Raw genomic sequence first — 13,981 nt, 5'->3', positions numbered from 1 at the left:
GGATGGATGGATGGATGGATAGATGGATGGGTGAATGAAGTATGGATCTGGTGACTCAGGATGCTAGCCTTCTGGTATATCACTTCACCCTCCCCTCCCCTATCCCTCAGGACAGATATGCTCCACACTCCATTCAGCTGGGGCTCCCAAAGGTTTTATCCACTTGGCTGCCAAGGAAAGTACCGGGCAACAGCCATGAATGGCTTCCAGAAAGCCTAGCTAACAGGAACCAGCTGTGACTACACATACACAAGAGGTATCCAAATGTCCCTTCTCATCTTCCACATTCCTTGTCTTTGTCCCAGGGGACCATTTCCCTCTCAGCCCAGGATTCTGAGGTTCAGGGCAGGCCTGGCAGTGCTAAGGCTGCTGAAGGTAGTCTCCCAAGGCTTATTTCTGAGGCCGACTGAGTCTCCGGAGTTTCTTGAGTTGACTGAGCAGCTCAGAGATAAAAGACTGAAAGAGAAACAGGGATGAGATCAAGGAAAGGGGTCACGCCCACCCACAATGCCCTTCTTAATCTCCCCTGACCCCATGTCTCCAGAGCTGGGGAAGGTGAGAAGGACCTAGCGCTAAGCCTTCCTCTCAAATACTCCTCTTCATTAGCTGCCTCCCCTCTAGGTCCCGCTTACCCCCAGAGCAGCAGAGCATCCCTTACCTCTGTGGGGCGGGGGCAGTTTTGGAGAAGAGCCTGGTGGAAAAGAGCAAAGAGTGAGTCCCTGAGCCACAGAACTTTCCCACAAGCCTCCACTCAGCTTCCCAGGAATCCTCTCCTCTGAACTGGTTCTCCCCATGCCACTCAAGGAGGCAAAACCTGAGTTCCTGGGCTCCTCCCTCTCTAAGCTCAGCTTCCATTCCCCAACCCCAGGCCCACATTCTACCTCCAAGTGAGTCTTCTGTTCCTCTGTGGATAGTTCCATGAGAGCTTCCAGGTCAATCTCAGGCTCAGGAGGAGTTGGTTGACCCTGTTTGGGAATCACATGGGGCTCAGAGGGGCCTGGCTAGCTGGTGCTGGAGTGAAAGTTACTGTCGGGCTCACCCATCTCCTACCCTACTTCCATGTTCAGTCTGTCTCCTCACCACACTCCTCAGACTACATGTTCATTCTGCCATTCACCACTTACTGAATACCTACTATCTTCTATCTGAAACAGGGCTAGGCTTCTTTAAAAAGAGTGCCTGTTCGGGACACCTGGGTAGCTCAGTCGGTTGAGCATCCAACTTCAGCTCAGGTCATGATCTCACGGCTCATGAGTTTGAGCCCCACATCGGGCTCTGTGCCGATAGCTCAGAGCCTAGAGCCTGCTTCAGATTCTGTCTCCCCCCATCTCCCCCCGCCCCTACAGTGCTCACGTGCTGTCTCTCTCAAATATAAATAAACATTTTTAAAAATTTTTAAAAAATAAAAAGAGTGCCTGTTTAATTTCAAAGGTGTATGCATGTTGTTGGTAAGGATCTAAAATGGTACAGCTGCTTTGGAAAACAGTTTTGCAGTTCTTTTTTATTTGTTTGTTTGTTTGTTTTGAGAGAAAGAGGCAGGGGCAGAGGGAGAGGAGCTAGAAAATCTTTTTTTTTTTAATTAAAAAAAATTATTTTTTTAATTTTTGAGAGAGAGACAGAGCATGAGCTGGGAAGGGTCAGAGAGAGAGGGAGACACAGAATCCGAAGCAAGCTCCAGCCTCCAAGCTGTCAGCACAGAGCCTGACATGGGGCTCGAACCCATGGACCGCAAAATCATAACCTGAGCTGAAGTCGGATGCTCAACCAACTGAGCCACCCAGGCACCCCAAGGAGCTAGAAAATCAAGCAGGGTTCACACCCACAACTGTGGGATCATGACCTGAGTTGAAATCAAGAGTCAGATATTTAACCAGCTGAGCCACCCAGGCTCCCCAGCAGTTCTTTAAAATGTTAAATATAGAGTTGTCACCTGACCCAGCAATCCTACTCCTAGGTCTACTCCCAAGAGAAATGAAAACATGTCGACACAAAAGTTTGCATGAATGTTCATAGCAGTATTATTCATAATAGCCAAAAGGTAAAATAATACACATCTCCATCAACTGATGAATGGATAAATAAAATATAATGTAGCTATACAATATTGCTCAACAATAAAAGGAACACAGCATTGATTCAGACTACAACATGGATGAACCTTGAAAACATTATGCTAGTGAAAGAAACCAGTTACAAAAGGCCACATATTATGATTCAACTTGTATGAAATGTCCAGAATAGATAAATCCATAGAGACACAAAGTAGATTAGTGGTTGCCTAGGGCTGGGAGTGGTGGTGGTAAGGAATGAGGTGTGACTGCTAATTGGCACAGGGTTTCTTTCTGGGGTGATAAAATGTCCTAAAATTAAGTTGTGGTTGTATAACCCCAAAGATACTTAAAACTACTGGAAGTATACACTGCAAGTGAGTGATTGTATGGTATGTGAATCATATCTTAATAAAACTGTCTTTAAAAGTTATCACAGTCAGGGGCACCTGGGTGGCTCAGTCGATTGAGTGTGTGACACTTGATTTTAGCTCAGGTCATGGTCTCATGGTTCATGGGTTCGAGCCCTACTTGGCATTCTCTCTCCCTCTCTCTCTCTGCCCCTCCCCTGCTGACACATGCATGTGTGCTCTCTCTCTCAAAATAAATAAACTTAAAAAAACAAAAGTTATTATAGTCAGTGAAATAATTTAGACAATACAGAGTTTATAAAATTGAAAATGAAAGAAGCTCAAGGGAATGAGAAGACAAGCTACAGACTGGGAGAAAATATTTGCAAAGGATGTATCTGATAAAGGACTATTGTCCAAAATAGACAAAGAACTCTTGAAACTCAAAAGTAAGAAAGGAACAACCCAACTGAAAAATCAGAAAAGATATGAACAGATACCTCACCAAAGAATATATGCAAATGGCAAATAGGATATGAGATATTCAACATAATATGTGAGTAGGAAATTGCAAATTAAGACAACAGTGAGATATACTACATACCTATCAAATTGGCAAAAAATCCAAAATGCTGACAACACAATGCTGATGAGGATATGGAACAAGGGGAACCTTCATTCATTGCTGGTAAGGATGCTAAATAGTACAGCCACTTGGGAAGACATTTTGGCAGTTTCTTACAAAACTAAACACACTTTTACCATATGATACAGTGATCAAGCTCCTTAGTATTTACCCAAGTGAGCTGGAAACATATCCATATAAAAACCTGCATAAAGATGTTTATAGCAACTTTATTCATAACTGCCAAAATTTGAAAGCAACCAATACATCCTTCAATAGGTAAATGGATAAATCAACAGCACACCCAGCCGATGGAATTATTATTCAGCACTAAAAGAAATGAGCTTCAAGCCATGAAAAGACTAAATGAACTGCAAACACATGGAATAAGTGAAAGAAGCCAATCTGAATTTGGCCAAACATATTGTATGATTTCAACTATACAACATTCTGGGAAATGCAAAACTATGGAGACAGTAAAAAGATCAGTTGGAATAATGGGGAAAGTGGGATATATAGGTGGAACACAGAAGACTTTTAGGACAGAGAAAATACTCTGTATGATACTATAATAGTGGCTACATATCATTACACATTCGTCCAAACCCTTAGAATGTACAATACCAAGAATGAACCCTAATACAAGCTATGGACTTTGGGTCATTATAATGTGTCAATGTAGGCTCATCAACCATAACATTGTACTGCTCTAGTTGGGGAATGATAATGGGGGAGGCTATGCATGCGTGGGGACAGGGGGAACATGAGAACTCTCTGTTCAGTCTTCCTGTGAACCAAAAACTGCTCTAAAAATTAAGTCTAGGGGCACCTGGGTGGTTCAGTCAATTAAGTGTCTTGACTTCAGCTCAGGTCATGATCCCGCAGTTCATGAGTTCTAGCCCTGCATTGGGCTCTGTGCTGACAGCTCAGAGCCTGCAGCCTGCTTCAGATTCTATGTTTCCCTCTCTCCCCCTTCATACTCTGTCTCTCTCTCTCTCAAAAATAAATAAACATATTTATTTTATAAGTCTATTTTAATAAGTCTATTAAAAAAAAAGAGATGTGGGGCGCCTGGGTGGCTCAGTTGGTTAGGTGTCTGAGTTCAGCTAAGGTCATGATCTTACGGCTTGTGAGTTAGAGCACCGTGTCAGGCTCTGTGGTGACAGCTCAGACAGAGCCTGGATCCTACTCTGGATTCAGTTTCTCCATCTCTCTGCCCCTTCCCTCCTCATGGTCTGTCTCTGTCCCTCAAAAATAAATAAATATTAAAGAGAGAGAGAGAGATGTGAACTCAATGGCCAAGGTTTAATAAACTTGTGATTTTTTACTGCTTTATCAAGGACTTTTTTTTTAATATGAAATTTATTGTCAAATTGGTTTCCATACAACACCCAGTGCCATCCCAACAGGACTTTCTTAAGTGAAAGTGGCATGGTGATAAAGAACATGACTCCTAGCACAGGTTGGTGCCACTTTTTTTTAAAAGTCTGTTTGTTTGTTTGTTTGTTTGTTTGTTTGTTTATTCCTCTACACCCAACATGGGGCTCGAATTCATGACCCCAAGATCAAGAGTTGCATGCTCCACCAACTGAGCCATCCAGGTGCTCGTGGTGCCACTTTCTTGATTCACACTGAGAGTCACCATTGTTTTTGCATTATCAGTACAAATGTCAACATAATGAAAAAGGCAAATGACATCTCAATATTACTATGAACATAACCAGGAACCCTCTGAAAGGGTCTTGGAAACCCCCAGGGTCACCAGAATACACTTCAACTGCTGCCTCATTAATTTTTTTACTGGGTTCAGTTTTTTCTTACTGATTTAAGAAGCCTTTTTTTTTTTAAACTAGATTAGCCCTCACGTTCATTCTACATGTGATGGAAATTTGTGTGTGAGGAAGGGGTTGGGGAAATATATGTGTTTACATATAGCTAAATGTTTATATATAGCTAAATGTAACTAATCGTCTTTTCCAGTTCGGGGGTTTAATTTTTTTTAAATTTTATTTTAGAGAGAATGCAAGCAGGGAAGAGGGGCAGAGGGAGAGAGAGAATCTCAAGCAGGCTCCACACTTAGCACGGAGTCCAAGGTGGAATTCGATCCCATGACCTTGGGATCATGACCTTACCTGAAGGCAAGAGTGGGACACTTAACCAACTGAGCCACCCAGGCACCCCTTCAGTTTGGGTTTTGCCATTTCTTCTCCTTCTCCTTCTTCTAATGCTTAGCAAGTTCTTCTCATATGGATTTGAATAAATATTTGATATTCACCTTTACATTTTCTAGAGGTTTGATAATTTCACCTTTTCCTTTTGATTATTTAATCCTTTTTGACGTTGTTTATTTATTGATTTTTGAGAAAGAGAGAGACAGAGACAGAGAGAGACAGAAAGAGATCAAGTGGGGAAGAGGCAGAGAGAGGAGAAGAGAGACAGAATTCCAAGCAGGCTCCATGCTGTTAGTGCAGAGCCTGATCACAAGCTGTGAGATCATGATGTAAGCCAAAAATGAGAGTTGAACACTCAACCGATTGAGCCACCCAGGCGCCCCTGATTATTTAATACTTCAAGATCTATTTACTCAACAAATACATGTTCAGTGACTACTGTTATTAACCTGGCACTATGAACTTGGGAGCTTCAATGAACAAAACAAAAATCTTGTCCTCAAAGAGCCCACATATTAGAGGCAGTCAAGAAGACAAATAGATACATATATAAAAGTACTTAAGCTGTATAATTTGTTTAACATTATTTGGGGGACTTTTTAGATGATGGAAATGTTCCATATCTCGATTGGGGTAGTAGTGGTTACATATGAAAAAGTGCATCCCAATGTACACTTCGAATTTTATTCTCTGTCAGTTATACCTCAATAAAGTTGATATATATATATATATTTTTTTTTAATTTTTTTTTCAACGTTTTTTATTTATTTTTGGGACAGAGAGAGACAGAGCATGAACGGGGGAGGGGCAGAGAGAGAGGGAGACACAGAATCGGAAACAGGCTCCAGGCTCCGAGCCATCAGCCCGGAGCCTGACGCGGGGCTCGAACTCACGGACCGCGAGATCGTGACCTGGCTGAAGTCGGACGCTTAACCGACTGCGCCACCCAGGCGCCCCGATATATATATTTTTTTTAGGTTAAGAAAAAGGAAAAAGAAGCCTCACCTGCCCTCTCCTTCCTCCAACTGCCAACAGGTAACCACTGTTAACAGTTTTAGTCCTCCCATGCCTTTTTATTTATTTATTTATTTTAAAAAATTTTTTTCAACGTTTTATTTTCTTATTTTTGAGACAGGGAGAGACAGAGCATGAACAGGGGAGGGTCAGAGAGAGGGAGACACAGAATCTGAAACAGGCTCCAGGCTCTGAGCTGTCAGCACAGAGCCTGACGCGGGGCTCAAACTCATGGACCGTGAGATCATGACCTGAGCCGAAGTCGGCCGCTTAACCGACTGAGCCACCCAGGTGCCCCTATTATTTATTTTTTTAATGTTTATTTATTTATTTCGAGAGACAGAGAGAGAGAGAGACCATGAATGGGGAAGGGGCAGAGAGAGAGAGAGAGAGAGAGAGAGAGAGAGAATCCAAAGTAGTGCTCAGTGCAGAGCCCAATGTGGGGCTCCATCTCACAAACCATGAGATCATGACCTGAGCCGAAATCAAGAGTCGGATGCTCAACTGACTGAGCCACCCAGGTACCACTCCATGCCTTTTAAAAAATAAATAATGCTAGGGTTCTAAGTTAGCTCTTTCACCCTAAGCTCTAGGCTTTCCTTTTTGCTTGCTTGGTTTCTAGCTCATCTGGTTCATCCTTCATTCATTTAATGCATATTTGTTGAGGGCATGCTATGCACCAAGTATTGTGATAAGTGCTGGGGCCATAACAGCAAGACAGACAGATATAACCCTGCCCTTGAAAAGCTTATAGTCTCCTGAAGGATATAGACAAGTGAAATGGCAGTTATAATACAGAGTGATAAGCACTCTGATGAGATACTTTGAGAACACAATGGAAAGGGAACATAACCAAGCCTGGGATTTAAGAAGGCTTCCTGGAGGAAGTGACCTCTAATCTGAGAACTGAAGGCTGAGTGGGAGTTAACCAGATATTTATTCTTAGTAACAGGGACTGAATTTATTCTCCCAAAATAAGTAACCAGAAAACTAGGGGTGCCTGGGTGGCTCAGTTGTTAAGCGTCTGGCTCTTGGTTTCCGCTCAGGTTGTGATCTCATAGTCGTGGGTTCAAGTCCCACAATGGGCTCTGTGCTGACAGCACTGAGCCTACTTGGGATTCTGTCTTCCTCTCTCTGCCCCTCCCCGACTCGTGTTGTCTCTCTGTGTCAAGAATAAACATTTTTTTTTTAATTTTTTTTTTTTAACATTTATTTATTTTTGAGACAGAGAGAGACAGAGCATGAACAGGGCAGGGGCAGAGAGAGAGGGAGACACAGAATCCGAAACAGGCTCCAGGCTCTGAGCTGTCAGCACAGAGCCCGATGCGGGGCTCGAACTCACGGATCATGAGATCATGACCTGAGCCGAAGTCGGACGCTTAACCGACCGAGCCACCCAGGTGCCCCAAGAATAAACATTTTTTAAAAGTAACTAGAAAACTAGAATATATATGAACTATGTTCTCAATCATTGGACAAAGGTTGCTCAGGACTACCTAAGAGAGAAGGGAAACAGATGAGACAAACTCTGTAATTGCCCTGTATTTCTTCCTAGAGGCAATTTCCAGACCACAGAGCAGAGAGGGAGGTCCCAAGGAGAGCACAGTGGTCTTGCGAAATTGATAGGACAGAGATCAGAGTTCAGGGTTGAGGTGGCTGGAAGTTGCTAGACAAAGTTCTGGAGAGGAGGGTGTTATGAAAAGAGACCTCCAGAAATCTGCATAAAGGTTCTCTTGAGTCTTTGCTGAACACAAGATGCACATTCATAGGATAAAGCCTCACAAGCCCAGGTACTATGAGGCACCAAAGGCACAGAGATGAACAGTTCCCAGACCTCACACAGGACTGGGAGACTAATCAAGTTCCATCCAGTCAGAGTGGACAGTCATCACTGATCATTTAGGAATTCAGTAGACACCTCAGAAGGGCCATACCTGACTGGGGGTTAAATTATTCTCTAGATTAAAGGATACTCTAGACTCAATGTAGCTTAAAAATAAGCTTCAGAAGGATCAAACTGAGCCACAAGTAACTAAACTGCCTATTAAAACAAGGCCCAATGCTTTAAAGGAAGAAAAAAAAAATCCAGTTAGTCAGTAACATGAAACTCATAAAATGTCCAGTATCCAGTCAAAAAAATCACTAGTCATACCAGAAGCAGGAAATATGACCTATAACCAGGAGAAATATCAGTTAATAGAAGTAGACACACACACATGACAGAATTAGCAGATGAAGAAACCATGAACATACTAATGAGAAAAATGAAATGTATGAGAAAAAAAACAAACGTGGAGCAGCCAGAGATGAAAAATACAGTATTTTAAATGAAAAACTTACTGGATGAATGGAGGAAATGGCATATGTGACGTTGCCAAAGTAAAGATCAGTTGAACTTGAAGATACAGAGACAGAAACTAGCCAAAATGAAACACAGAAAGAAAAAAACCTGGGGGGGGGGGGTAGGAAGAAGACAAAAGAGTCTTGGTGATCTTGGTATGATGATATCAAGTGGTCTAACACATGTGCATTTGGAATTCCAGAAGGTGGAGAGTGGGGCAGAATAGTAAAGCTGCACTCCAACTATTAGAATTCTACCTCTAGAAAAAGTATTAGTCTGACTCCCAAAAACCTTTTCATATCACTTATGATATTAACTACACGTATTTTGGATATAAGGTATGTATATATTACTGAGAGTCAGATTACCATTGCAGTCCGGAGCTGAGAATATGGGCTGATATCATAATCCAAATATTCTTTCCTTAAAGTATTTTTTGAATTCTCAGAAATGAGTGGATATATCAAACAACCCCTGCTGAGATGAACAAGTGTGGTAAAACTGTGAGTCGATATTGCATGAAGTGGTTTCCTGCCAGATGCTGCCTGATCTCCTTTCTCACTTTCACTCCACGTTCCATCCCCGTACTCCTGATCTCTCTGCCATGGGAACCAGCAATGAAGTAAGTCTCAGGGATGAGCTAACAAGTGTTTGTTTCACATATTTGTTAGCAATACTTTTTTAAAGTTGGAAATCTAATAGATTGTTTCTTAAAATGTCACCAAATCAGAAGGGCTGCCTGCATCAAAATGCCAGCTGCCACCAGGAAAAGATAGTGTCATAGAAGCTATAGGGAAGGAATGTTTCTCTTTGGAGGGGGCGTGGGGAAGAACGTTTCAAAACTCTAGAGTGGTCAACAGTATCCCCTGCTGATGTGTACATTAGATTTGGCCCCAAGGCAGTGATTGGTGACCTTGGCAAGAGCTCCCAATAGAGTGGTGGGAACAGAAGCCAGGTTTCAGTGGTTTGAATAGTGAAAGGAAGGGGAAAGGTAAGTAAAGGATGTGAGTGTGGGGGCACATGGGTGGCTCAGTCAGTTAGGCATCTGACTCTTGATCTCGGCTCAGGTCATGATCTCACAGTTTCTGAGTCCAAGCCCCAAGTCTGGCTCTGTGCTGACAGCACGAAGCCCACTTGGGATTCTCTCTCTCTCCCTCTCTGCCCCTTCTCTGGCTTGTGTGCTCACTTTCTCTCCCTCTCTCTCAAAATAAATAAATAAACATTTTAAAGAAAGGATGTGAGTGTGGACAAACTTTTAAGAAGTCTTGTCGTAAAAGAGACATGGAATCATGGGTGGGATCGGGGGCGGGGCATATTGTTGGGCAAGTCTCCTTAAATTTTTTTAATGTTTATTTATTTTTCAGAGAAAGCGGGGGGTGGGGGGTGGGGGTGGGGGGAGGAACAGAGAAAGAGGACGACACAGAATTTGAAGCAGGCTCTAGGCCCCTAGATGTCAGCACAGAGCCCAACATGGGGCTTGAACCCACAAACTGCAAGATCATGACCTCAGCCAAAGTCCGTAACCAACTGAGCCACCCAGGTGCCCCAAGAGTCTCCTTAAAATAGAACAAACTCATGAGTGTTTACATCCTTCCTTAGAAGCCAAATCCACACTCCACCTCTGGACAATAGGAGCTCTAGGGCCCCAAGTCTGTTTTGTTGAACCCAGACTTGGTTCCTCTGACGACAACAGAGCTGGTGCATACCCAGTGAGATGAGACGGGGCCCTCCAACAAGGTAAGGTTGGAACCCATTAAACCAAACTAAACAAGTAGTGATGCATCCCTGGAATAATTCCCAGCAGTTCTATCCAAGGTGGGCATGTCGAGGAGAGCCTGGTGGGTGGAGACAGACTCTATATGGGTAGAAGTGGGGCTAGGTAAGCCTGAACACTGTTGCCTCCATCTCTGCCTAAGATGACCAGCCACCTGGGGCTTCCCCAGGCACTTGGATGCTTCCTGCTGAAAAGTGCTGGGATTGTGAGAGGAACTGCCACCTGGCACCTTTGGACAATTGTCATGGCAACTGCAGGCCAGGTATTTTATTTCGGTCATTGCCTGGGAGTGGTCCTCCCACGTATCCTGCTTTCAAATGTGATGAGCTCATTATTGTACAGCTTTCCCCCCTGCACCGATCTTGCAAAAGCAGGTTCTTTGTCTAGTGTCTTTCTCCAGTACCTGGAAAAATTTGCTCTGAGGTGTCTGAAATATGAGACTTTTTGTGCAAGTGTACAACAATCTGAAAGTGAAACTGTTCCAGAGCGGGAGGGTGCCAGCAGGATAGAAGGGCAGTAGAGCTGTTCTCCAAGGGCAGAGCAGACGCAGGCCAAGAACGTGTGCCTCTCCTGCTCACAGTTCCAGGGCATCTCCCTACACTGAACAAGTGAGCCCAGAATGCCGCAGGGGACATGGTCGACACCTGGGCCAAACTGATACATGACCCAGTGAGCTTCACAAGACAGCCTGGGCCACATGCATCATTCTCCTCCACCCCCAATCACAGGGCCACTGACACAGCCCTTACCCGGAAGAATAACAAGCCCCTTGCTGCCCCAGAAACAAAAGATAGGAGCTGAGTCAAGAAGCAGAAGAAGAAAGGACCATGGTATGTGGACAAGACTCCTGGTCTCTGGCTTGGTGCAGTGGTTCTCAGCCAGCCACATGCTAGAATTAACTGTGGGGCTTATTAAAAGACCAGTGCCTGGACCCCACCCTAGTAGATTTAAAGTCAGTTGAGGCACAGTCAAGTCATCTGGTTTTTTCTGAAGTACTTCAGGGCTGGAGAACCACTAAGCTGCCCGAGTAAGCACCCAGGCTCTGCAGGCAGAGCTCCAGCTGCAGCTCCTGGTCTCCTGGTTTCCTAGTTGTATGACCTTGGACTTGTTACTCAACATCTTTAGGCTTCCATTTCCTTCAAGGTAAAAACATAGCTACCGAAGGGCGTTGTGCGGAGGGCCGAATGGGGTAACGCATGCCAAGTGCTGGGTGCAGTGCCTAACACAGAGTTAAGTGTACAGAATGCTACCCTTGTTGCTGAAGCAGCAGTTGTGACTACTCTAGGATCCCGATTTTTAGTTATCTCAGGAGGAAGGTGCCACTTCTCATGACAAGGGGCAGAAAGCCATCCTTTTCACAGGGTGGAGTTGAGGGGAGTCCATCAGAGCCAGGGCCAAGGACTTATTCTAGTCCATTGCTGTTTGTTCTGAGAGGATGGAAATGTTCTATATGTGTGCTGACAGTGTGGTAACAATGAGCCACGTGGGGCTACTGGGCACTTGAAACGTGGCTAGTGTGACTGAGAAAATGAACCTTTAATTTTATTTAATTTTTATTAATTGAAAGGCAAATAGCTACACATAGCTATAGTCCTGGACAATGTAGCCCTTGACACGTATGTGTGTTCAGGATGGGAGTAAGTCAAGACATGAAGTAAATAAAAATCGCTCTTGTATCTCATTTGAGCTTCACAAAAGTCCTACAAAGGAGCTATGACAGGCGTTGATAGGCTCATCTTGTGGATTAGGAAACTAAGTCTCAGGGATGTGAAAAGACCTGGCCCAGATTTTGAAGAGAGTTAGAGGTAGAGCCCAGACCAGAGGCAGGCAGGTTTCTGGACTGCAAATCCACGTTCACTTGTTGCGAGCAGCTTTCTCTCACATTGGCCCTCCGGCTCCTCCTGAGGTCTCCCAGCAGGCTCTCTCCCAGGCCCCTGGTGGCCTCCCACCCTGCTGGTAGCACTCACCTGGAAGAGCTCCTGAATCTGCGCGTCCACCCACAGCTCCATCTCCAGCCAGCGCTGGAGCTGCCCCCGGTCATACTTCACCGTCAGCCGGCTGGGTCTCCGGGACCTGGGTACTTTGGAGATGTCGGGGTGGGACTTTGACTCTGAGTCTGTGGATGACGTCCTCCTCCTCCCAGAAGTCCACTGGACCTTCTTACTTGGGTTCTCCCCATCAGCGTTGGGAGATGTGCAGGAAGTAGGGCTTGAAGACAGCATGGAAGGATTGGCGTGAGCAACAACCTGGGGAAAACGGCCAGTCAGAGCAAGGGTGTCAGGGAAGTGAGGAGACAGGGAACAGAGGGAGAGGCCAGCAAGGAAGAAAGGAAGGAAGAGGAGGGAGGGCCAAGTCTCCGGGAGGGGCGGAGGGTCAAAGATCAACAGGACTTTCTCTGGTGCTGGGAATGCCAATCTTCTGGCTCTTAGCTGCCAGTGAGTGGCACTTCCGAGCTGTGCCCCAGCCCTCCTCTTGTGCAGCTGCCGTAGCCCAAAGTGATATAAATTTCAGATAAGCAAAGGTCAAGAGGGTGCCAATCCTCGGGAGGAAGAAGGGATCCTTGGGTCCTGAGGGGTGCAGGGCTCTGATTCAGTGCTCTATGGCCAGTTCTGGAACAGGACCCGAATCACACTCACCAGAGAGCACTCAGCATCTCATCTTCCTGGAACTAGATCCACCTGGGCCCTGAGGAGCTGGAGTCAGATGGATCCTGCAGGAGCAGGGTCCCAGGCAGGTAGGAGGTCCAGCTCAGAGTGTGGCACTGGTAGGGGCAGAGTCTCACCGCAGATAGTTACGAGGGATGGTTATTTCTGGCCCTCTTAGGGTCAGTACCCTCTTGTGTCTGGGTGTGTCTGAATGCGAGCTGCATTATGAAATATGTGAGGGAAGAGGTGCTCCTCTATCAGCGTGGCCCTGTGCTTGCAAAGGTAAATTTATCAAGCTTCTCTCCCATGCCCGTTCCCGAGAAGCAACTGCTTAGGAAGCCATATTTTCATCACATGACCCTCCCCTGACTCAAGTCCTTCCTGACACAGAGGAAACCCAAAGACCTACCTCCTACCCAGGTGTCAAGACTAACAGTTTTAAACACACAGTACCTGCATTCTAAAGGAAGGGTATGTTTGTTTGTTTAGTCTTTTGCAACAAAATATTCTAAACTTTTTAGAAAAGTTACAGAAGAACACTGTAATTTTTTTAAAAGATGAACAGCTCAGAAGGACAAACAAATGAAAAATGAAAGTTTCTCTCCTCTCCCCAGCTCTACTCCCCAGAAGCAACCCCATCAACAGCTTCTGTTTTTAATTCTCCTGTAATCACCATTATCCCTTTGTGTAATGTCATATATTTGTCCATTTTAGATAGCATCTCTTGTCTCCTCAATATGAATGATGGGAGATTCATCATCCCCTTTTTACTTTCCACATTCCAATTTTTGTTATATGTATATTTTTCTTTCTTTTTAATTTTGAGATTTTTTTCATTTGAAGGTAAATCTTAATGCTATTAAATTTACAAATATGCTAATTTAAATGTCCAAGTATTTATCTAAAACACACATTGCAAACATACAAATATCTATTCTCTCCACATGTCAGAGTCCATTCATTTCATGGTTTGGAAATGCGGAGAATAGATTCCCCTTAAACTGCAAGTCAGC

At 44.4% G+C, this 13,981-nt stretch overlaps 1 protein-coding gene across 2 annotated transcripts in view; it reads right to left on the bottom strand.

Moving 5' to 3' along the window:
- Positions 1 to 21: 21 nt before the first annotated feature.
- PPP1R14D (protein phosphatase 1 regulatory inhibitor subunit 14D) overlaps positions 22 to 13,981 on the bottom strand; it is a 27,896-nt gene continuing 13,936 nt past the window's right edge. For both annotated transcript variants that reach the window (XM_042942385.1, XM_042942386.1), the window contains exons 3-6: positions 12,291 to 12,569; positions 882 to 965; positions 659 to 691; positions 22 to 456 (exon numbers count right to left, since the gene is read on the bottom strand). In XM_042942385.1, the coding sequence (XP_042798319.1) occupies positions 391 to 456; positions 659 to 691; positions 882 to 965; positions 12,291 to 12,545 (438 nt within the window). In that variant the 5' untranslated portion in view covers positions 12,546 to 12,569 and the 3' untranslated portion in view covers positions 22 to 390. The remainder of the gene's footprint in view (positions 457 to 658; positions 692 to 881; positions 966 to 12,290; positions 12,570 to 13,981) is intronic.

Source organism: Panthera leo, chromosome B3, assembly GCF_018350215.1.
Source record: "Panthera leo isolate Ple1 chromosome B3, P.leo_Ple1_pat1.1, whole genome shotgun sequence".
In the NCBI taxonomy this organism is placed as follows: domain Eukaryota; kingdom Metazoa; phylum Chordata; class Mammalia; order Carnivora; family Felidae; genus Panthera; species Panthera leo.
Note: the sequence above shows the minus strand (reverse complement) of the source record. Positions and strands in the feature narration are given on the sequence as shown.